Source organism: Microtus pennsylvanicus, chromosome 14, assembly GCF_037038515.1.
Source record: "Microtus pennsylvanicus isolate mMicPen1 chromosome 14, mMicPen1.hap1, whole genome shotgun sequence".
In the NCBI taxonomy this organism is placed as follows: Eukaryota; Metazoa; Chordata; class Mammalia; order Rodentia; family Cricetidae; genus Microtus; species Microtus pennsylvanicus.
This window is the reverse complement of record NC_134592.1, coordinates 57,846,915-57,870,805: the sequence shown is the minus strand read 5'-3', so window position 1 is coordinate 57,870,805 and position 23,891 is coordinate 57,846,915. Positions and strand designations below refer to the sequence as shown.

At 46.0% G+C, this 23,891-nt stretch overlaps 1 protein-coding gene across 8 annotated transcripts in view; it reads left to right on the top strand.

Annotated features, from left to right (window-relative positions):
- The first annotated feature begins 18,188 nt into the window (after positions 1–18,188).
- The window catches only part of Npas3 (neuronal PAS domain protein 3), an 801,863-nt gene continuing 796,160 nt past the window's right edge, over positions 18,189–23,891 (top strand). For 4 of the 8 annotated variants that reach the window (XM_075947916.1, XM_075947915.1, XM_075947914.1 and 1 more), the window contains exon 1: positions 18,189–18,346. In XM_075947916.1, the coding sequence (XP_075804031.1) occupies positions 18,189–18,346 (158 nt within the window). Of the gene's footprint in view, positions 18,347–22,388; positions 22,762–23,891 lie in introns of those variants that run through there. The other 4 variants (XM_075947920.1, XM_075947919.1, XM_075947918.1 and 1 more) reach the window with 1 other exon arrangement.

The window sequence follows — 23,891 nt, the reverse complement described above, 5'->3', positions numbered from 1 at the left end:
CGCCAATGCTGGGGAAGCAGACTCAGCCGACTCCTTAGAGCTGATCGGCTAGCCAACTTAGCCCAGTTGGTGAGCTCTAGACCAGTAAGGGGCTCTTTTCGGAAGGTGGTGGGTGACAATGCTGACAATGACATCTAGGGATGATGCACACATGCCTCCCCTCAACACACACACCCCCCAAAAAAACTCCACCTACACTAAGTTCTAACAGTCTGAAGCCTAAAAGCATTTTGTTGGCTCCCAAAAGTAAATTCATAGACTTAGAGTCTGAACTCTGGAGGGATCCTGCAACTCTAAAACATGATATCAAAATCTAGCTTCCGTTGTTCTCACTTGCTGGTGACTCGACTTTGTTTTCAGGGGGCCTTCCTCTGTGGGATGATCTCTGGGAACTTGGAGCCTCTGTGTACCAGCAAAAACAGTGAGGAGAAAGGGCACGTGTTTCCAATCAAAGCCCAAGTGTCGGGTCTGAGTCGCATTTTCTTCAGTGAGCAGGAGTGAGTGAGCACGGCGAAGGCGGGCATTGCCACCTAAGCACAAGAAAGGCTGAGTTATTGCCAACCAGAGAGATAGATGCTAATCTGACCAAAGCAGCAGAGGTCTCTAGGAGCCCAGCCATTGGGCATTGGGGAATATTCTCCCTTTACACTGCGTGAAGATGTGTCACTGTGATTGGGTTAATAAATAGCCACATGGTCAATAGCTGTCCAGGAAGAGGTTAGGTGGGTCTTCTGGAGGCAGAGAGGCCTCAGGGAAGAAGGAAGGAGGAATCGCTGGCAGGATGCAGAGAGAGCAAAACATGCAGGAGGAGAAGTAAAAGCCACAACTCACACGGCAGCATATAGATGGATAGAAATGGGTTAATTTAAGTTGTAAGAGCTAGGGGGACAAACTTAAGTTATAGTCCGAGCTTTCATAATTAATAATAAACCTCTGTGTCATTTTTGTGAGCTGGTGACCCAAAGAAAAATCCATGTATATCTTGGGGCCCTTCTTTTTGTTGTACATGTTTTCCCCTATGCCACCTTCTTGAAGAGCAAGAGCCAGGTCTCGTTGACCTTTCCTTCTCACGGAAAACCCATCACCATCCTCTGAAATAAGATGAAATACTTGTTCCGGAAATAATGAGGAACAGCGGCCAGAGAGGTGTGACACTCCAATGGTCAAGTTCCAGCTGCGGTGAGTTTGAAACCTACCACCACACTTAGGCCAAGGCCACCCTCTCCCAAGAGCCCTTCCCAGGCCAGGTGGGGCTTGGCTGTTTCCACCCATGTTGGACTCCTTGAAGTCAGTTCTTATCGTGAGCTTCCCATAGGGTTGGCCAAGATTCCATTGGGTCCCCGTGGTAGTCACGGTCTCCTAAGGTCCTTCCTCCTACCTCTTTCATACTTCCACATCTGCTTCTCAGTCTGAAAACGTTTCTATTTTTTCTAGCTTGCTTCCTTTCACTTCATCTTCTTCAGGTTTTTCCCCTCCCAGAATACAATGCACACTCCAGCTGTGTCTTAGCGTCTGTATCCTGGGCTATACACAGACATAACAATGACTTCAGTTTTTGGGAAGCTCGTCCAGCACCATAGCTGGCAGAGTACACAGAATTGCTAGCCCAAGGTGGTGGCTCCATTGGCAAACTTTTAAGAAAGAAGGGGATAGCTGGGTGCTATGATTCAGGATCTGATGTCGGAGATGGGTGGGCATCAATGCCTATGAGGACCACAGATTGGGCTTGCTGGTAATAGATGGACTCAAAACCGGCTAAAGGGCCACGGAAAGCTAAGAGGATGTGACAAACAGTGAGCTAAGTGGCAAACCTGATGGGCCTCTTCAGCAACATAGAAAGTAATATTTACCTTCTCAGTGGGAAAGGAGAAAAAGCCTGGAAACTACTCCAAGAAATGTGCGTTGGCTGAGCTTCAGGGATGATGGAATTCCCAGTGGGCACAAATGTAGCTGGGAAACCAGGAAGCTGGACACATGGAGTGTGTCTGATGATGCTGGTTGCCTGTCTCTTCTGAGAGCTAAAACTTGCCCCATGGGGGAACACCCCTGCAGGGGCTCTACCCAGCATGGTAGCAGGATCCTCTGCCCTCCACATCTGGCTGTCAAGTTGATATGCTACGTAACCCGTATTTTTGCTGGGCTCAGCACTGACTGGGAGAAGCTTTCAAAGTACAGCTAGAGTTGGACTTTTAGATTTTGGGAAAGGGAACCAACGTACAGTAAGGGGGAGATTATGCACTCAGGGGATCCCTGGGCAAGGACCTCAGTACATAATATGCAGCCTCTTTGTATAACAAATATATTCTTCCTATTCTAATCAAGAAAGAGGAGCAGTAAAAACCTGTATCCACGTGATATAAACATTTATATACATTGGCAATTAGGTCTCGTGGACCCTTTAATCTCTGTGGTAATCCTAAGAGATCTGGGCTTTGAGCATTGTACTGGGTAAGTTTCTTTAAACTGTAAAGATAAGATTTTCTGCAGGTAGGGATACTGCTTAAGTCCTAACATCAGGGGCCAGGTCCACTTTGCATGTGTAAAAAACCTTACTGCCTGGGGCCTCTGGGGAAAAACCTGTGATTTTATTCTGTGAGGTCATTGGGCATAAAGGAAGAACAGAGTTTATGTCAAGGCCTGGTTGAATCTCAATGCAGGCGCCTGTGATTTTGAAAAAGTGTCTAAGCTTTCTACAGTAGAGAGAAAGAGCCAGAAAGGCATGAAGAGAGGGGCTCAGCAGGCAAAGGCTCTTTCTGCTCTTTGAGAGAACATTTGTTTCCTCAAGATCCACATTCAACAGCTTACAACCGCACGTGACTCCAGCTCTTTGAGACCCCAGAACCCTCTTCTGGCCTCCATGCCTGCATAAATGCAAAACCAAATCTTGCTGGATGAAGTGGGGCACATTTCACACCAGCGCTCAGAAGGCAGAGGCCACAGAACTTGAGGGTGTTACAGCCTGTTTTATGTCGTGAGATCTCGTCTCAAAACCAACAGACAGAATCCCACAAACCACCCGGTCCCTATGGAGAAGACAAGAGGAGGAAAGGATTGAAGAGAGTGGGGAGTGATATATATCCCTTGCTAGAACTGTGTGTTATGCGAGGGGAGTCCTGAAATCCTGGATGGCTGCTCCCGAAGCTGCATGCGGCAGTGGGGCTCGTGGTTTAGGGTGGCCTGTGGCCGCCAAGGACTTACACAACATGGGTCTTCAGAAAAGAACTTGTCCTTCTTGTTCAGCTCTGTGGAGCGTGTACAGTTGACAGTGTCCCGGAACCAGCTCCTTCTCAGAGCTACATTCCTCCTTACAGGCCTTCCAGCAGGGCGGGGAATGACGGGACCTGGGTGACCACTTTTGCACCGCATGGAAACCCTCTCACACACATGCAATGTGTGCATCTGATTCCCACGTCTGCTTCCTGCCTACTTGCCTTTCACCGGTCTCAGATCTCTTGGCCTGAAGGCTGTCCTTCCCAGGGACTGCTTCTTTTCTCTCTTTTCTGGACATCCCCACCTCTCCCCCCGCCCCCAGAGAAATTCCCACCTTCCTACCTTCTAATGAGCACTCAATTCCCAGATATAGTGTTAGACTAAATAACGATAACATTCTGACTTGGGGCCCAAAGCCTTTGTGGTCCACTTGCCCCAAGAACAGGTTGGACTTTCCTTAACACATATTCTTGCAAATCGTTTACCAAGCAAGTGCCCTGGCCAAGTAGATCAGTAATCCCAGAATCGTTGGCCTGCCTTGTTTCTCAAAACCACAGCACCAGCCAGAGCTTTCCCGTCAATAGATTACTTAGAAAGTCCTCCGACATCAGCCCTTTCCATAGAGTCTACGGGGAAGGAGAAAGTCTTCTTTGGCATCTTTTGCATGTGTCCTAGTGGAGAAGTGGCTGCTCCAGTCTGAGGAGCATCCTTAGGCAGTGTTTCCAGGTTAGTCTGACGTTAAAGAGCCTACACGGTTTTTGGAAGTATTTGTTAGTCTTTCCTCTGTCCCAATGGTATCTTTGCACAAAACTTTGAAGGCATTTTCTTCCACTGATATTCAGTGAACACTGATTGAAGAGAGATTTGGTTTCTTTTTTTTATTCTCCTCTCTTGCCCCTACCCCAGTCGATTTAGTCTTTTCCTGTCGCTTTTATTAAAGCTATATTCAAGTTCAGAAGGCTAAGAGAATTTTTCTTTTAAAAGAGAAAGCTTGCCTACCAGACAGTTTTATATTTTTTTCCCCGGAGCACTCAAGAGTCTGATCTTTTTCCCATTTAAACTGAGAAAGAGTTTAGGAAGAAATTGGCTTGATGTTCGGACAGAAGCTTCTGGAAGGTCTAATCTCAGTGACAGTTTAACAAACCAATCCCACTCCCTGGACATCTCCATATGCATCAGGACCCTTCCTTGCAAGCCCTCCGGGTAGGAAGGTGGGAAGCCCAGCCTCTGAAGCTGCCAGCTTGGCTCTCTATTTGCCCTGAGTTGGTTCTCCTGCACTCTCGGAGGATCTTGGGTGATTGCAGTACATTCCCTGCCCCTTTGGAAGTAGAACTGGGGGAAGAAATTGGGTGTTGGCTGCCTTTGAAATACTTGCTCCAGTTTTAGAGTCAGTGCAGTTCCCGATCTGGTAATATTTATAGAAATTCCTTGGAATTTGTAGTTTTTAAAAAGAATAGCTCATGTTCTTAAATTATATTTTCTCTTTTTCTTTTGAACAGGAAGCCAATGCCATACATTTTTGTTGCCTCCATAGAGTATTTATTTTTTATTTTTATTTTTTTTTCTGGACAGGGTATTGTCTGTAGCTTTGGAACCTGCCATGGAAGTAGCTCTTGTGGAGCAGGCTGGCCCTGAACTCACAGAGATCCTCTTGCCTCTCCCTCCTTAGTGCTGGGATTAAAGGTGTGTGCCAAAACCGCCAGGCTCCATAGAAATCTTGCTTCAGAGAAAGTAGTACAGCGATGGTCTGTAACGCTTTAGTTAGTGGCTACCAATAGCTACCCATACTGTGGGTCTCACACTTAAGTACACTCTAAATGCCTACAGGGCATTTAAGTCAACCCCATTCTCTGTCTTTTGACACGTGTTGACTGGCAATTTGCCTTGCTAGTAAGTACTCAGGTGAGAATGTTGCGGCTCATCTGGGTATGCCAAAAATGGCAGGTCCACGCCATTGCTATTTCCCATTGGGAAGACAGAAAGAACTAGAATGCCCGTAGGTATTTGTAATTCAATTCGGGTGTTGTGATCGTTTCATATTTAAGTCATATTTAACTAAACAAACTTAATAGGGAAAGTTAAATAGTCTGGTGTAATAAAGATCCATTAGTAAGATATTGAGACTGACATTTATCTTGAATCTGGTCAGTAACATTCCATTCCATTATGTTTTTATCTGCAACCAATTGCCGATAAAGTAAAAACAAACTGAATGATAAAGGCTAAGGGAAAAACCTTTAATTCTCTCATTATTAACTGAGTTTATAACAATTCATGAAGTTCTTTTAAACCTATGAAAGTAGGGCTAATAAAATGTACTTTGTAAGGCTGAAAGGAGAGGTGTCTAAAGAAAGAGTTTATATAGAGAATGACCAAAAGCAACTAAACAATGGCAGATGATTACAAAATATGAAATTTTCACTTCCAGTTCTTTACATTTTAATACCTTTAATTATTTGTGAGCACTAAAAAACAAGTTTTTCCCATAGCTGCAAAGTCAGAGAAATAGAAGAAAAGATACAAATTGTATTGAATGTAGGATTATACCATTATATGTGCAAAAATTGATTGAGAATTTAAATATTTTACAAAATAAAAAATAGAGCAGAAAAACAATACTTTCAATACTGTGTATGCTATTTAGATGACTATTATAAACTTAAATTCTTTCTTTCATCTTCTTCCTCTTCCTTTTTCTGTCCTTCTCCTCCTCCTCCTCCTGCTCCTTCTCCTTCTTCTTCCAAGATCACATGTGTTGCCCATGCTAGCTTCAAAATCCTGGGCTAAAGAGATACTCTTGCCTTAGCTTCCCCAAGTAGCTTGGATTACAGGTGTATTCTACCATGTCTGACTACTCAGATCTTTCATTGACCCTTTTGACAAATTCAAGGAGTATTAATAAGAGAATACGTTGCATGTTGGGTACTATACTGAACACGTCATGTTTCTGTGTCATTTCCTCCTAATAACAACTCTATGGGGCTGCTTTTCCTGAACTTATGAGTATTTATGATTATTTACTCATCAATATCGCTTCGTGCCTACATCAGGAGCACCATATAAGCAAGGGCTTCATGGCTCACATTGCTTGATGTTTAGATGAACGCTTGGCATGTAGGAGGCATTCAGAGTATATTGGATAAGAGAAATTCACACATCAGTGAGTCGGGCGAAGGAAACCTTCAAGAGTTAGGTAATTTCTCCCACTCTCTCGACTGGTATTAACCTGGGTGCTTAGACCTAAGTTATCTGTCTACTGATCCCTAATATACACCGTGGTATATGGACTTGTCTAAACTCTTTAGAAGATATCTGGGTTGTGACGATGATCTTTGCTAACTTTCAAATGGTAAGAACAGTGGTATAATACCAGAAAGTACTTGATAAAGAAGCTGATTGTGTGATTAAAGGGGGGGATGTGAATGCACATCAGATAATTAAATGAAGAAAGGTTTTTGTATCCTAGTTTAAAGACGTGAGTTCAATTCCCAAAACACCCCATGGCAGAAGGCAAGAACTGACTCTTGCAAGTTGTTCTTTGGTTCCACATATGTTCTGTGTCATTTGAGCACAAACACACACACACACACACACACACACACACACACACACACACACACACGAGAGGGGGAAATTAAATGTATTTCAAAAGTAAACTTGTAGTTTAGATTTTAGAAACAGATCATGTTGAAGCTTAAAGACTGGGGCCAGGCATTCGGTATAAATGTGTCTGATCTCCATGCAGAAGGAGCTGTAGCGATTCCACCAAAGACTTCAAGATTTGCATTCAGAGTTTGGTTGTCTTCAACCTTCCTGTACCAGCAAGGCTGTGGTAATGGAGTAATCCTGATCCTCAGGACCCTTCCTTCAAGGTCTGGATATGCAATAAAAACAGTGGTGGGAAGCCACACTGTTGCACAAGCACATTTTATATCTTCACCTGGGTTTAAGTTCCATGACATTCATCAGATGAAAATATTTTACAATGCAAAAATTCTTATGCCAGAATTCTTAGCAATGTATTCTCTTTCCTTTAGCAGGGCTACTCCTGTGTCTCTTTCCCTTGGCTTCATGGGCAATCATCAGTCTATCTTTATCTGCTTTTCAGGAGAAGGCTTTTGATTTGGCAATTACCAAATGTTAAATAAATGCTATTCCTGTCTCCTGGTTAACTTGCAGATGGAATATTTCCAATATCTTAGCTTCAGATTAAGTGAGTCTGTGTTGATGTCTAAAGAATTTTTAAATCCAATGGTCCACGTTCTTCTACAATACTGGCATTCTGGATTTATATCCCAGCATGTCTTAGAACCAATTGTGATCATGTGTCTACATCTTGCCTAAAGGTCTCTGAGGAACATGCCACTTCACAGTTCCTCTGCCCTGCTCTTTCCATGTGGGGTGTGGTAGCTGCCATTTTTGCTGTCTAGACAGAGGACGTACAGTACCTGTGATAGGGTAAGATATGATAGGATAGATAGGATAGGAGGGGACAGGTTCTTTGGTACAAAGTAACCTGCTCTGTATGCTTAACATAAGAAAGAAAGAAACTTCTATTTCATATGAACAACTGTTTTAACTTATGCTTCCATTATACAAAGCTAAGATGATTTGAAACACTGTAAATCTCTTATATTATTTAACACTCCTTTTGTTAATTTAAAAATATTAACAATTTAAAACCATATTTTATTGTATTATAGCAATATAATTTGAATATTAGAAAACACTGTTATAGAATGATCTGGTATCTTATCTTTTTTCTTTTAGCAGCAAAAGAGAAACATGCCACATCTCAGAACCCCTCCCCAAAACAGGTTTTTTAAAAAAATCACTTTTTATAAGTGGGTCAGATGTACTCTGTGACTAATGTGTGTAATTCCTATCTCACTGATGGTCACTGAAAATCCAAAGCACCCTGCCTCAGTGGAATAAATTATGGTGGATTCTTTTGTAATGCAAAATAGTTCTTGCCATGTTAATAAACAGGAAGTTGAGTTCCCAGATCCATTACAAAAAAGGGGGGGGGGACAAGAAAGGTATGATGAAGTTAAAACAGAGACGCTTATTACATCATCTTTCGTGGCAGTGGCTTTCTTCAGCCTGAACTCTGCCTCCTCCTCACCCAATCTTCCCTCACCCCCTTCGTCCCTATCTCTATATGTGGACTTCACCCAGGTCCAAGCCTGGGTACATATGTACGCAAACACTATTGTACATAGGCACCATTGGCTAGTGCGAGCATATAAGGGAGAACATGAGGTTTTCCTCTTTCTGAGTTTGGGTTACATCAATTGATATTACACACTCGAAACCCATCTGCCGGGTTCACACTTTCAGTTTCCTTTGGAGCTGAATGATGTATCTTCTTTGAAAAACTTCAAATTGAGGAAAAAATAATAATATGCCAGGACCTGTAACTGTGAGGAAATTTACAAGAGAAAATAGTTTGCATCATTCTTTCAAATCAAACCAAGTAAGACTGGAAAACTTTAAAACTTGAACAGTTGGTTTAGATGCCTTCCCTTAAAAATGATTATACTCCAAGAATCCTCACTGAGCACATAATGATCATTGGTGATAGCCACCTAAATCATTTTTAGAAGAGATCACTCTCAGACGAAGTAAGAATTAGAACAGAGTTATAGTGGTGTCTTAGCACTGTGACAATATGCATGGATAACATTTCTATGATACACATTTTTTTCTTGATTCCTCCAAGAAAACTGAACATCTGTTGCTAGATAAAAAAGTGTCTTAGGGAGTTTGTTCTTCTGTAGCTTTCACCGAGTATATAAGATCCAGCGGAGGTAGAGTGCTTGGGCAGGATTGCACTACCTACATCAAGTGAGCAAGTGTCCATGGCTTGCCCCCTCTTTGGGATGCCCTTTAATTCCCAGCCAGTCATTCACAGAGCCCTACCCCTAGAAGAGCCACTTACTCCCCTCCTACTTGCTCTGTGGCTTGAGCAGCTGTCCAGGGTACTTAAATCAAATTCTTCTAAGTATTAACATCATAGAGTTTCCTCACTGCCTTTAGAGAAACTGAAGGTAGCTTACTCGACAATTCAGTTTGTCTTTCATTTGGAACAGGCTCTACAAGGCTCTGAAGTCCTGCGTGATAAGCCATAAGGAGGTTAATTTGTGTATTCCTATGAAGGCCATGTTTGGAAGATTGAACAACCCATTGAGAAGTGCACCGTGGTGTTTTGCTCATGGTGTAAAAACAACACGGTTAAACACGTTGTCTATAGAGATGATAAACTCTAACACATGCCAGTTCAAAGTGTCTGCAAATCTGCCTTCTTAAAAAGTGCTCTTCTACTCAGATAAAATATACCTTAAATCAGAAAGGCTCAGCTTCTCGGGGACAGCCCTCCAGCTGATAGCCAACCTCTTTCTGACATGGAATTTAATCTAGCTCCTATGTGTTTCATCAGCCAATCCTTCTGGAGGGCCATTTGACTCTGTCCACCCTTTCCCTATAGAACAGAGGAAAAATCAGCTCCTCTCACCAGGTTGTCAACAGTCAGTACTGCAATTGCTTGTTCAAAACTGCATCCTCCACTCACATGATAGAAAAGAACAAAGGGCTTTCTGCTTCCCTTTCCTCGCCCCTCCATCTTCTTTCTTTCTTTTCAGGTGCTGAGATCAAGCCTGGGGCCCTGCAAACCTTAAGCAAAGCACTCATCCCTGAGCTTTCCCTAAAATGGAAATCCTAAGGATAACAGTGAAAACAGTGTATTCATGATTCGATACTAAAACAAAATATAACTGTGATTGATAATAGCTCTTTGGGAAATGGCAAAGAAGAATTTTAAACATCTTATTTAATTATTATAGCAATAACTGTTTAAGGCTGCAGTTCTTGAAGTATGGGCTGAGGAAAACAACTTTTGTAATATAAAGGTACTTACCATTTTTGCTTGTGGATAATTGCACACATTATATCAATGCAGTGGTGAATGAACGTGCCAGGGGATTAGCAGGAATCAGGGTAACTGCGTCAACTGGACTTCAGATCTTTCCATGGTTCCCTCTCTACAGTAAAAAGGAATACCACTCACTATGCTAAAGAAACCATGGATATTTAGCGTTTACTTTTTAACTTTGGCAATTTTTCTTTAAAATGAAGGAAACGTGTCTCTTACATTCAGAGAAAAGCACTGACCATATTTATTTGTCTATAACAACATTTAAGCTTTCAGTGAAAATTAGAATTTTAGGAAACTTCCATCAGTGTGAGAAGGGCAGTTTCTCAGTGTGTGATTAAAACTGGTGAAGATATTTTAAATGTGACTTTATTATATTTTTACATTGAGCAACAAAGTATGTCAATATTTAGAAGGCTGCATAACCCAACAGTTGAAGTTTTTAAAATAATTATTATATAAATGTACAAAATTATTATATAAATGTACATGAATTTTAATGACCATAATATAAAAGTTTCTTAATATGATTCAAGATTTCAGGTCGTAACTAACTTTTTAAGAAATTGCTCTGTTAGGGCTGGAAAGATGACTCAGCAGTTGAGAGCACTTGTTGCTCTTGCAGAGGACCCAGCTTTGGTTCCTGGCATCCATGGGACAGCTGACAACTGCCTATAAGATAACTTTCAGTTGACCCAACAGCGTCTTCTGGCTTCTTAAAGTACTAGTTACCCAACTGGCACACGCGTGTGCAGACCCTACACATACACATAAAATAAACAAGTTATTCTTTAAAAAAAAAAGAAATTTTGTATTTTGGTGTAGTAGTTGAAAGGAATGAATACTTATCTGACAGGTGTATAAAATTTCACATTTCTACCTAATTATATTACTGAGTGACCTAGAATTTCTCTACCGGCAACCCCAACAGCATTTTATACTTGAAGGAATATTGAAGGGACAGAAGCATCTAAAAGCCAGACATTAACCTAAAACATTGAAAATATCACCTCTGTTTCTTGTTTCATGTAAAATTGATTTCTCTTTAAAATGCTATTTGTTACATCGCTGGTCACCATTGGTATTTTAGATGAAATAGAAGATTCTTGTGCATATATTTTAGCTTTGAATACAGCAAAATGTTGATAACTATGATGAAAACAATCCAGATGATTAGGTTGGTCCTTGAGAGAGGAAGGGAACTTAGAGATACAAGTGTCTGAGTACTGGGGCAAGCTCTGATGGCTGTCAGGGTTAGAAATTAGTGGCCATGGTGGTCAGAATGGAGACTGAAGTGTATTTCCAGCTCTGGAAGGAAATGTGGACTTCCTGGTCTACCCAGGAGGCCATGAAATGACAATTAGATAAACCTGCCCCAGCAGGTCTGAACACCCAGGAATTGTTGTGTGTCCAGAGGCTTCCATGTGAAGACCAGAGATTACTGCACAGTGGTCAGTGTCAGGAGACTCCAAATAGGCTTCTTCACCACCTGGATAGAGCAGAACCTCTCAGGAACAGACGCTCCTACTAGAGATTTTAGAAGCCGTGACTGGACTGGAATCAGGACAATGGTCTCTCTCTGGCCACTATCCTCTCTGGCTCTTGTGCCCTGTGTTGTAATAAGCCCTGCCTACCATTGCATCTTGTTTGGCTCCTTTGGATTGTTGCAGCAGAGATGGCAAGGATCAGGGAAACAGAGTCCTGACCAAGGTCTTAATGACAGCTGTTATCTTTACTCTTATGAATTAATTTATCAGATTTGAAGTAAACTCACATAGCCTTGTTTTCAGGAGTAGCCAGTAGAGTATCTGTTCCCTACAGTGTATTTCTAATTTGCGAACTTATTTATTCTGTGCCTGTGGAATTCCTACATATGGCCAACGCCTGAAACTGTCTGTCTTTTGAATAAAAACAGAACTTCAAGGTTCTGGAAGAGGGCTCCTGACTTTAAGAAACACTTGAAGTGCTTTTATCTGGTATCTTCCTCGACTTTGACTTTAAGCATCTTCTAGAGTTTAGGATAAATAATTGTTTAGAAGTGTCAACACTCATAAATATAATGTGTGAATATTTCATAACTTGTCTGGGTAATCAGCAAGACATTCTCCATCTCTATGGCAGAGATCTTGAAAGACAGACAGCCCTGCAATTGCTTTCCTGGGAGTGACCACCTCTCCTGAGTAATTAACATGGATCCAGCACTGGGTACTGTGTGATGACAGCCCTTTGAAAACAGTACGACTGCTTCCACAGATAAAGGGATGGAGACTTGGAATAGATTTAAGTCACTCTGTCCAAGCTTTGTCATTGTCTCGTCTGCTTTAATCCCAACCCCTTCCCCCAGTACCACACTTACACCAATGCTTTCCTCGGTTGCTTTATTAATGTATGTACTTCTGCTACTCGAGCTGCTGAGGGCCGAGAGTTTAGAGCACATGTCGTTCACCACTCAGCCAGAGTGGAGCGAAGTCAAGATCTGCTGTCTTAAAGAGAAGCATCCTGGGTGGTTCTCAGGGAAGGCACTAAGTCCAAACATGTCATTGCTATCAAGCACCTTGTTAGAGATGCAGGTTACAGTCCCCATCCTGGACTGGAGTTACAGAATAGGATCAAACACAAGTGACACCCAGACATTTGTGTTTTAATAAGTCCTTCTAATTCTGACGCACTCTAGTGTCTGAGAGCCATCTCTGTAGGTGAAGGGACATAACAGGTTTTTATATTTTAATAAAAACAGAATGGTTGACTCAGCATGGAGCTTAATAAAACCATTTGTTTTATTTGCTGTGTGATTAGGTTTCTATAATACCCTATTCTTCACAGGATGAAAAATTCATGTCAAACTCCTCTAGCACGGCAGATTCCATTTTGAAAAAGAAATTCAAAGCAATTAACTACCTTTTTCAATCAATCTGACCTTAAATGAATACTTTCGTAGTCAATAAGAAGAATCTGTGAAGACGAGGCCATTGGCTACATGAGTATGTTCACCTGGAGTAACCAGAAAAACAAAAGTTGCAGTTAGCAAGGTTTGTATTCTCCATGGGAACAAGCATGGGCTGGGATATGTGGCTTGGGCACCAGCTTCTCCCCTAGAAGCCCCATGAGGTTTGAGCTGGACCAACAGCAAGAAAACAGAAGCAGTGACTGAGGCCTCTTTCTAACCACAGGTAGACTTGAAGTCACTTCCCTGAGAGTTAGCATGATTCCAAACTCCAAAATCAAATCCCCTGGCATGTGCAAGCATTTAAATAGTATCTTGTTGTTTCTGGACAAATTCCAGAATTTGTAACATACCGAGTGAACTCTGTTATTCTGGGTTTAAGAGTAACTTCACTTCTTTCTATCTGCCTGAAAATGCATCTCAATAATTGCTGCCCCAATATTTAGCAAAATGTAGAGATTTCTAAATTACTTCCTCACTTGCACTATTTTTTCTAAGTACTGCCTTGTTGACTGCCTGTTATTGAGTCTTGTAAAAAGTTAAAGATATTTCCTTCTCTTCTAAATAATATATACCTATAGTTATATATTTGCAAGGTTCTCTGAGAATTTAATTTAATAGCTGAAGCTATTTCAATGTGTGACTTAGTATTAAGATGAAGAATCCTCAGAAATCTTAATATATATTATATAGAGACATCTGTGTATTATAAACAGTGATTTATTAAATATAGTCTCTTAATTCTTTAGTTGTCTTCCCAGAAAATCAAGAATTACCACTTTGCTAGGTTATATTATTTTTTCTTCCTCTGACATTATTGTTTTGCTTTTCAATGGACTAGAGAACACATTAATAGCATGGAAAATTTAGCAATAAGAGCCTGAATTAAATTTGGATAGAGGAGCAAAGATAGAAAATTGAATCAAATATTTAACCCCTCTACACAATGTAAAATCTTCCTTACATGGTGTGGCAGGGTCACAGTATCAGTTCATGGCTGTCTCTACAATGAATCCTACCAGATTGTTATACATTATCATCCGCCTTCTTTACAGAATAGAATCTCCTATGACAGGTTCATCATCTCAGCAAACTACCCATTTCAAAGCCAATCATTTCTTTCACTTGTTCACAGTACATAGAATTTTATCCTACCTATTTCCTGGTTTTGCTTATTGCACACAGATCCCTGCTTCCTAGTTTATTTTTCTTCTAAATGTCTGGCCAAAATTCAGCAAAAACTTAGATGCACTCAAGCTGTGCAGGCTTCACTCTCTTGCCTGTCACTGGCGGCTTCCAATGGCAAACAGGAAAAGCCCAAAGTCAAACCACTCAGGTAAATGGAAACAAATGTCCAGGGAGCGGATATTTTTAACACAGTAGCAAAAGGCTCAGTTGTGCACTAACAACAGAAATGAAGATGGAGATCTGTGGCCACGTACTGCCTGTGTGTATCTAGGGCTATGACATTGTGCAACCCGTTTCTGTATCTTTACATGTGCTAGTGTGTAGATAAAATGAGAAAGCCTGTAGTTTAGTGTTTACTGGAGGCCTTCTGCTTGGGTAGATGCCAGGACAACTTTCAAAATATTTCAAAACAGCTGCCAGCATGTAAAGATTTTACTGACAGAACAGAGTAACAAATCTGAATCACTAATGAGAAAATAAACTTATATTTTGCTTAAGGTCCTTCGTGAACACGGAGATAAGCACATCCAATAAGGGCTTTTGTTTCTTGTGCAGGCAAGCCCACCTTCCCAAATAATATATGTAAGGATGAAATGCAGAAACAGACTTTAACAAGCATCCCAAGGTAAGCTTTTGCACAAATCGCCTCTGAGTATTTTTGTGCCTTTCTGTGTTAGCTAACAGTTTCTGGATATCAGGAGTCATAGTTCTAAATATGAGTAATCGAAGCCTTGGCGATCTGAAGCTCAATGTGCTCATTTAACTCCTCTAGCATTTGATTGACGAGGCCTCGGAGTGAGCAGTTCTAAACACCAGACAACCAATGTCACATGCCCCTTCATTTGGGATAGTTTGGATCCCATGGACTTCCATAAAAAAGAGAAAAAAAATGCCCTTAGAAAGGAAAGGAAACTGGGGTTACACATGCGCAGACTGACTCTTCTGCAAGACAGCCAGTGCCTTGCAAGACACCACTAGCCACATCTTGTCATGGACTTGGTGTTGAAACAATGGAAGAAATCATAGTTGCTGTCCCCAAATATATAACTCATTGTTGATTGTGCAGAAAGACGGCAAAAGAAAAACTAAGTTTTAAAACAAGTCTATTTGTTTATTTATATATTTATTTGCCAAGAAGGGTGTGTCCCTCCCCGTTTTTCTTGGCACATGGGGACTGCTTTAGCATCAGGTGGACACATTTAAAAACATTGCATGACACTATTGGTGCCCCCCACCCATCCCCAGGTCTGAGCCACTCACTGGAAGCCTCCCTCATCGGGTTTGCTTAGCTACAGGTGGCTGTGGCAACACCAAGGTCTCAGTGGACCAACTATGCAGACAGGTGCTCTTTTAGAGAAAGCCACTGCCAGCTGGGGAACTCGGTATTTAACCTCATTCCTTAGTCATTCACTGGGTGTCCTTTGGTGAGAGTACCGCTGGCTTTAACCCAGGCAGTCATGCCCTAAAAACACCCGCAGCCTCTACAGAATGGGCTGGAAGGCTTTGTCAGCACCTGCTCAGAGGCACTGACTAGTAACTGAGATCCTTTCAGAGGAAGACAAGCTAAGAAGGTGTGTGCCTGGGGTAGAGTGTGGGTGGAGGGCCCACTGTGAAGGTCCTTAAGAGGCAGCTTTCCACAGACCCCCCCCACACACACACACACAACTCCACTGCGCCCTCAGCCAGGGTTTCAGCGGTTGGGTAGTGCCTGTGGTTGCTAGTCCTTCTAGAAAATGATCCGGAAGCGGGAAGTCAGGACCTTGCTTCAGTCTTTCAACTAACTCATGGGTTCCCTCGTAGAAGCCACGGGTGCTCATTATGATTCTTTTTACGTGCAACATGTGGGGGACGAAGCAGTTTCATATCTCCTGGTATTATCTGCCGTCCAAAGCATTTTCTTTGAGAGGAAAATGGAAACGCAGCTGCGCCGTGGGCTCGGCCAGCGAGAGCCAAGACTCCCCCCTCCTTCTCCCTGTGACTGCTGGGCTCAGAGGCTCCTCCCAAAAGCCACTTGGGTTGGGGACGCCCAGGGTTGCCCTGGCAGGAGCGGAATGGGGCCTGGGCGAAGACTCGCCTTTGTCCAGCTCCTCGGGTTTCCAGAACGGCCAGGGTGGGAGGGAAAGCATGGGTCTGCTGCAAGACCATGGGTTCCTGGACCGCGGGGTTGCTCTGCTGGAGAGCCTATGTCACACTCTGCCTTGGCAACTTCAGGCCAATGGGACCTGCCTCGCTGGCTCCAGAGGCCGCCCGCTGCGTCCCAAGCTCAAAGGGTTAAGCAGGTGCCTGGCCGGGAGAAGCACGATTGGCCCTGGGTCAGGGCGGCACGGCCGTCACAGTTACTTGGGTTTGTGTGGAGGGTGAGGCTATTGCTAGTCCCCAGTTGCGGGATAGGAAGGCGAGTACCAGCAGCAGGGGAAACAACCAGCATCACCACCATCGTCACCACCACCTCCAGCACCACCACAGGCAGCAGCAGCAGCCATCGCCGCTCCGCTGCAGCAGCGAAGCTGGGCAAGGGGTTTGAGTGCGGGACACTAGCGGAGCCAGAGCCCAGCCTCTCTCAAGGGCTGCGCCCGCCTGCATCCTGCATCTCACCACTTGGCTCCTGCTTACCAGCCAGAAGATGGGGAAAAAAAGTGGGCAACCCGGGTCCTGGGTAGGGGTGGGAGAAACCATCAACTCCCACCCCCCCCACCACTCCACCCCAGCTCAGTGAAACCCCAGCAAGTCTCACTAAAAAGATGCACCAAACCACATGGATCCCTCCTCACCCCCCACGATGAAAGGCGGATGTAACAATGTGAAGTAACTGGAAGGCGCGAGGAAATAAATGCACGTGTTTTCTCTTTTTGTTTCCTTGGTGGTTGGAATTCGCAGAGTTCGTTTCAGTTGTGGCTACTAATTTATTCGTTTCCTTGGTCAAAGGGGGCGTGAAGAGGTGGATCTCTAGTGCAAACTCGGATCTAGCTGGAGCGACAGACCCCTCCTCACAAGTTTCCCAGGACCAACTCTTCCGCTCACCAGGAGCGGGAAGAGCCCTTTCTTGTAAGCGGTCCAAACTCTCCATTGTACAAAAGCGCCCCCCCCCACTCCCTCCGCCTTTACACACCACCTCTCCTAGATAAGTATCAAGTTCTCCAGGAGCCCAACTTGCGCTTGGCCACACTTGCACTGCTTAGTATGGAGAATAGGGTCTAAGAGGAGGTACGGGTAGAATCGGGAGGCTCTGCGCCCCATTCCTACACCCGCGGGCTGGGATCCCGGTTTCTGGCAGCCGCGGAAGGCTGGAGCCTGCCCAGATGGTGGTTATTTCTCGAGAGAAAGGAGGAGAGAGAGCGCACCACAGTCTTGCACTTTGGGTCGGAAGTGCGCTCTGTGTGTGTGTGTGTGTGTGTGTGTGTGTGTGTGTGTGTGTGTGTGTGTGTGTGCAGAAGAGGGAGGGAAAAAATGCACCCTCCACTGCCCGTTATTCCCTTGCACCGGCCAAGTCCTCGCCAAGCCTCCGGGTGCATCCTTCCTCCTCCACCCCCTCCCCTTCTTCCCTCAGCTGGGCTCGCGCGGCGCTGCTGGAGCAGCCAGTGAGAGCAACATCCTGGAAAGAGGGGGGAGCAACTGTGCCCCCCAAAAGGGAGAAAAGGCCCCACCCTGACACGTTTTGCTGTTTGCAAGTCCCTCGCACACCCCCCGCACCTCCTCCTCGCCCCCCTCCACCTCAGCCCGCTGCGCGCACATCAAAGCGCCTCTCCGCCGCGCACAGTGGCCGCGGCTCACTAATGGGATTGCAGGCTGGTGCTTGGCTCCGCTGCTGCCGCCGCCGCCGCTCACGCCGCTGCTGCCGCCGCCGCCCGAACCCGAGCCCGAGCCCCGGCCAGCCTGAGCCCAGAACACCCGCGCCTGGGACTCCAAGCCGCGGCGATGATCCGAATCTTTCCGGATTTCAGCGTGCAGGTGACGGCCGCGGCGGCCGGCGGGGCAGCCGCTGGGGTACCGGCCGGTGCGGGCATGGGGAGGGCCGGCGCCGCGGCCAATGGCACCCCGCAGAACGTCCAGGGCATCACCTCCTACCAGCAGCGGTGAGTAGTCCCGTCCGAGCTGGGATAGTGCCCCCGCCCCGGGCCCTGGGGTGGGACTCACTTTGCTCTTGTTTTGTGCCTGAGAACACACATGCATACCGTTAGGGCTCACTTTGCCTGCCCCTGTGCTGCAGAAGATGGAAAGGGGAATTACACAATCCGAACTGAAAAGCACTCTAGTGCACTGGCGAAGTGAAGTCATCCTTTGCCCTCTGCCAGGCCCTGAACATAGAGCCTCAGCCCCAGCCCCGAGTAGCCCGAGAGTTCCAGTCAAGTCTGAGACGCCGCACTGAATGCTTTGGCAAAGTTTGGGCTTCCTCTCCCCTTCCAGCAAAATGTTCTCAGTGTCTCTGCCGGTGCGAATCCGCGCTGATGGACAGCAAGGGAAGCAATTGATCATCGGAGGCTGATTGATCATTTGTTTCCAAATAGGATAGAAACGATTTTCTGGTGCAGCGATAGACTTGCAATTCTACCTAAAAGTGTGATCATGTCACCTGTTACTATAGGGAAATACAAGATGAAATTCTAATCTCTTAGGCGCTGCTAAGTATTCATCTTAAACGCATTATAATGCAAATGGATGAGATTCTGAGATACAAGTTAAGAAGCAAATTTTACAAAAGTTAGCCTCCGTGATGAGAAAAAAGTTTTAAGATAGAATTTGCTTGCATTTTTTCTAAAGACATTCTCTACATCCAAAAAATAATTGTCATTGAAACACTGAACACTATTTGATTCAGTTAGGAAATAAAAAGGAATTAATTTACCCCTAACAGCTCTTTAATCCTAAAGTTTTTTCCTTAAGGATGACTTTCAGTGTTCCAAGATTTTAATGGAAATGTGAACTACAAAAACGCTATGAGAAAAACCAACAATGTAATCAAAAAGGTAAACTCTCCATTCATGGGGCTCACTTTTATGGTAGATGGAAGGGAAAAAACCAGAGCACACGAGAGTGTGAAATTAAATATTTGTGTTTCCCAGATTGTACACGATTAAACATCTGAGAGATGGCATTTAACTTAAAATATACACAATGAATAATTCAAATTCCCACTTTACCTCATATTTGAAACTTCATTGATTTGAGAACCTCTGGTTTGAAACAACTGTATTTAAACTGCAAAGGTTACGGTAATCTGTCATTGCTATATTTTGTGCCTTCTAACCAATGGCCCAGTGGCCAGATCTTGCCTAACACAGTATATTCCAAGTTCATGTAATTGCAAATATTTTGTAGGAGACTTCATTACATGCTCTGCTTATTGTTAAAAGTTTTTCTTAAGAAGTCATTGAAAATAACTCAAAGGGGGCTAATCTTTGTCAAAGAGATTTTTTTTTCTTAAATTATTTTAGATTTGTTTTACTCCAGCGATTACAAGAGCCTTTAATAAAAATAGATCTGGGCATCTTTACGTAGAATACCAGTAAAGAACCCAATTTTTCCTTTTCATGGTTCATGTATGTTTTTGCCATTTATAAAACATTTAAATGACAATAGAATCTGGCGGTCACTTTAACTAGGAAGTGTAGGCAATAGTGACAATAGTGTAGTTTGTGAAGAGGAGATTCAAGGGTCAGAAATGTCACATGGCCTTTGGACAATTCCAGGGACCTCCGGGAACAGGAGCTGACCTATAAGAAGTAATTTGGGCATAAGGGGCTATCGTGGATCTTTGGCGTTTAAGCTCTTTCTTTCCCCTTAGCATTGCCATTGTCCTTTATAAAAATATGATCTTGGGGTTCATCTTCCTTCAAATCAGGTGCACTTAGGGGCAGCCCTTCAAGTGCCTGCCTTAACACTTCCTTTTAATACTTCCTTCAGGGACTCAGGCCACTTGTTAAACCTCAACCCCACTGCTCTTCTCAAGACAGGGGCTTTAAGAAAGATCTCTGAACTTTCTCCCTTGGAGTGCTTCATTCCTGCCTGCGGTGTAGATGTTCTCTCAGTACCGACAGGAGGGAAGGTCGTAATAGCGGTGGTGAGGTTTCCTTTGGCTTTGTTACTCACATCCCATGACACCTGTTACTGTCTTTAATTTTAGTTAATTTGGGGGCAGAAGAGTTTGGCAAGAAGATAACTGGCAGGCGTTGGAGGTAAGGCTTAAGCCAGGAATCTCCATTCACAGCCCAGGGGCACAGGCTTCAGGGCTCTGAGGGCTAGACTTGATCTCCACCTGGAGACCTGGACATTTTTATGCTAAAGTGAATTGCGACACATCATTAAAAACTGTAATCAGTTTTTGAGAAATCAGGTGGGGATGGTGGCAGGACTGGGATTTCAGGCAGTGGCCTGCCTGTTGAGAGACCTCAGACTTCTCTCACTAGTCAGCTCTGGGGAGGACTGCCCTAGACTGGCTCTCCTGGAACCCAAACTTCCAACTGGCTAACTCTCCCTCTTCCTAGCTAGCCCCCATTTGTCTTGGAGGTAACACACAACATTGATCCAATTCATTTCCCAACTAGATCTATTTCTCCTACCTGTAGCGTGTACTAACCTACTCTAAAGAGTACCCAACCTCATGAAGATGCCATACCATACACTTGTGTAATCAATGGAGGATCTGAATCCCTTCCCCACTTTCCCAAAGAAGGGGACACCTAATGAGCACTCCCCATCCCACCCCCACCCCAACTTTAAATCTTCACTTAAGAATCACATTTTTCATCAGACACTGTCACTTTTTCAACGTGGAGCTGTCTTGGGGGTCTTTCGTGCCTGCATAATGCAGGACTGGTACGAGTCTCAAAAAAGAGCTGCTCTCTTTCTGCAGGGAGGCACAGAGGACAAATGCTTTGCCCAGGGTGTCTCCAGGTAATAGGAGTCCAGTGCACTCTGCACTGAGTGGCCATTTCTCTGGGCCTCGCTGGGCAGTTTAAAGGGGAGGTGACTGGGCTGGATTTCAGAGGCCAGAACTCCAGCCCTAGGTACCAGGACCTGGCTCTGCAATGGCATTTGTGTGTAACTGCATCTGAAGGCATGGGGACTGGCCTGTGAGCCCTGGGGTCAGCATATCTGTCGGCCGCATGTGGAAAAATGCAGATGTTCCAGCTCGGGCTCCTGGCTGAGGGCGCCAGAGTCACAAGGTGCGGGTCCTTCATCCTTGCTCAGAAGCACAGGAATGTTGGGCCTGCTGGCCTGGACCATCTCAAGACATGTCACCTCACACGCTTTTATTTCCACTGTCCTCCCCACCCCAAGTAGTTCAACCCACTCTCTTGGCATTCTGATCCCCGTTCTCTCTTTTCTGCAGGCTGAAATACTCTAGAGAAGGGAAGTGTTTGAAACTGCAACTGAGTGGCGTTGTTGCGCCAGCAGCCAAGCTTCCCAGTCCCCAAATGAGAGGGAGGGAGGGAGGGAGAGAGAGAGAGGGACGCACGAAGGGAGGGAGGAAAGAAAGGAGGGGGAAGAGGGGGGAAGGAGGGAGAGGGAGGAGTGTGACAGAGAGAACAGAGACAGAGAGACGTCCAGAGACACAGAGTGAGGGAGAAAGGGAAGGAAAGAGGGAGAGAGAGGGAAGAGAGAGAAAGGGAGGGAAGGAGAGAGAGAGAGAGAGAGAGAGAGAGAGAGAGAGAGAGAGAGAGAGAGAGAAGGGGGAGGGGAAGGGGGTGTGTATCTGCTTGCAAGCGGAGAGAGAGCTCTGGAGCAAAGCAGCTGGAAAATGCCCAGAAATACTTTCCCAGTGGTCAAGCTGGGAACCCCCTGCGTGTCTTCCCTCTCCAGGTCCCTCCACTCTTAGGCCCCGCCACCCCCTACCCCTCACCCCGCCTGCCAGGAGGTTGTGCTCCCCACCTGCCCGTGGGCCGACCCCGGTGACTGCAGCCAGGGCGCTTGCGGCCGCGCGCCGGCCCGATCACCCGGAGGCCCTGGCCGGGTTGCCCGCGGGACCGCGCGGCCGCCTCCCCCGCCGCCCGCCCCTCCTCCGCCGCCGCCCGCGCCGGCCGACTGTCTCCGCGCCGGGCATGTCTCGGGAGCCGGGGCGGCCCGGGCCGCGGGCGCTGTGCAGCGCATGGACGGCGGCGGCGGCGGCGGGCTAGCAAGGGGAGGACCAGGCTCGGGCGGCCGAGGAGGCGGCGACCTGCGGCGGGGAGCAGTACGGGCGCGAGGGGACGTCCGGCCGCCGGCGACGCTCGGGCCCCACTACTTTCCCGTAGCCTCCCAGGCTCAGCAGCGCGGTCACCGCCGCCGCCACCACGGCCACGGCCACGGCCGCCGCCCGCCGGGCCCCCCGAGCGCCGCGCACGCCCGCACTCTCTCCCGCCAGCCCACGCACACGCACACCCCCGCCCTCCCCACGCCCCCCGCCCCGGGAGGGGGGGAGCGAGGCAAAAAGTAAGAGAGGAAAAAAAAATTGCAGGAAGATGGCGCCCACCAAGCCCAGCTTTCAGCAGGATCCTTCCAGGCGAGAACGGTAACACTTTTCTGTTTATTGAACCTGCCGCTCGCGCCCTGCTCCCGCCGCCGGCGTGGTGGCGAGCTCGCTCCCTCCGCAGCCCGCCTTGGGGCCCGGCCCGCGGTCCCGGGGGCGGGGGGCTGCGCTGCCGGGTCCCCGCGCATTGTCCGCCCGCGGCGGCTGCGGCAGCGAGCGGGCTCTGGCGGCGGCGGGCGGCGAGTAGTCGCACCTCCTGAGCTCGGCGAATGGAGTGACTCGCTGATGGAAAAAAAAAGGAGGAAAAAAAAAAGCAAAAGAGAGAGAGAGAAAGAGAAAAAAAAAGATTAAAAAAAAAGACAAACAAATTCAAAAGAGAAGGCACTGTGTGCCGGGAGCCGCGGGAGGGAGGGTGGGGGCCGGGGATGCCCGGCCGCCGCAGGTCCCGCGGCAGCTGCTCTCTAGGAAGGGAATGAGCTGGGGAGGGGGAGGGGAGGGGGAGGAGGCCGGGGCGGGAGCGGAGCGCAGTGCTCCAGGGGCCGTCTCCGAGAGCTGCTAGGCCGGGCGGGCTCAGCCAGGCGCGCCGCCTCCCGCTGCCGCTGCCCTGGGCCGGGCAACTTGTGGGTCCCCGACTCTGCCCTCCGCTCTCGCCCTCCCCTTCCCTTCACCTCTTCTCCAGAAAAAAAAATAGATGATAAATAAGGGAGAAAGAAAAAGAAAGAAGAAACCCCTTAAGTCTAAATGAGCAAACAAACAGCAAGATCCAGAATGTGTCAGTGGTCTGAGCATCTCTGCCCGGTTAGTTACTGTTTGGGGAATGTGTGTTTGAAAAAGTTCCTGGTGAGAATTGCATATCCAGGCAAGGGGCTCAGTGGAGCATGTCTGTCTGAAGTTAGTTAAACTACTAGAGCCAAAGGGAAAGGGAGTTTGTGTTCAAAACATCCCTAACCATCCTACGTGAACAGCATTGTTAGGCTTCAGAGTGGCTGAACCCCGCCCCCCCCCCCAGCTCCAACGCGCTTCCCTCCCGCTGCCCATCCAGCCTACTTTGTTTAGAAGCCTATTTGCTATTAATTGACAGCGTTAATGACATTAATTGCGTATAGCATATCGGTTTGAGCAAAGTGAATATCTCTTTCTGTCTCCAAGAGGAAAGCCTCAGTAGGAAGTAT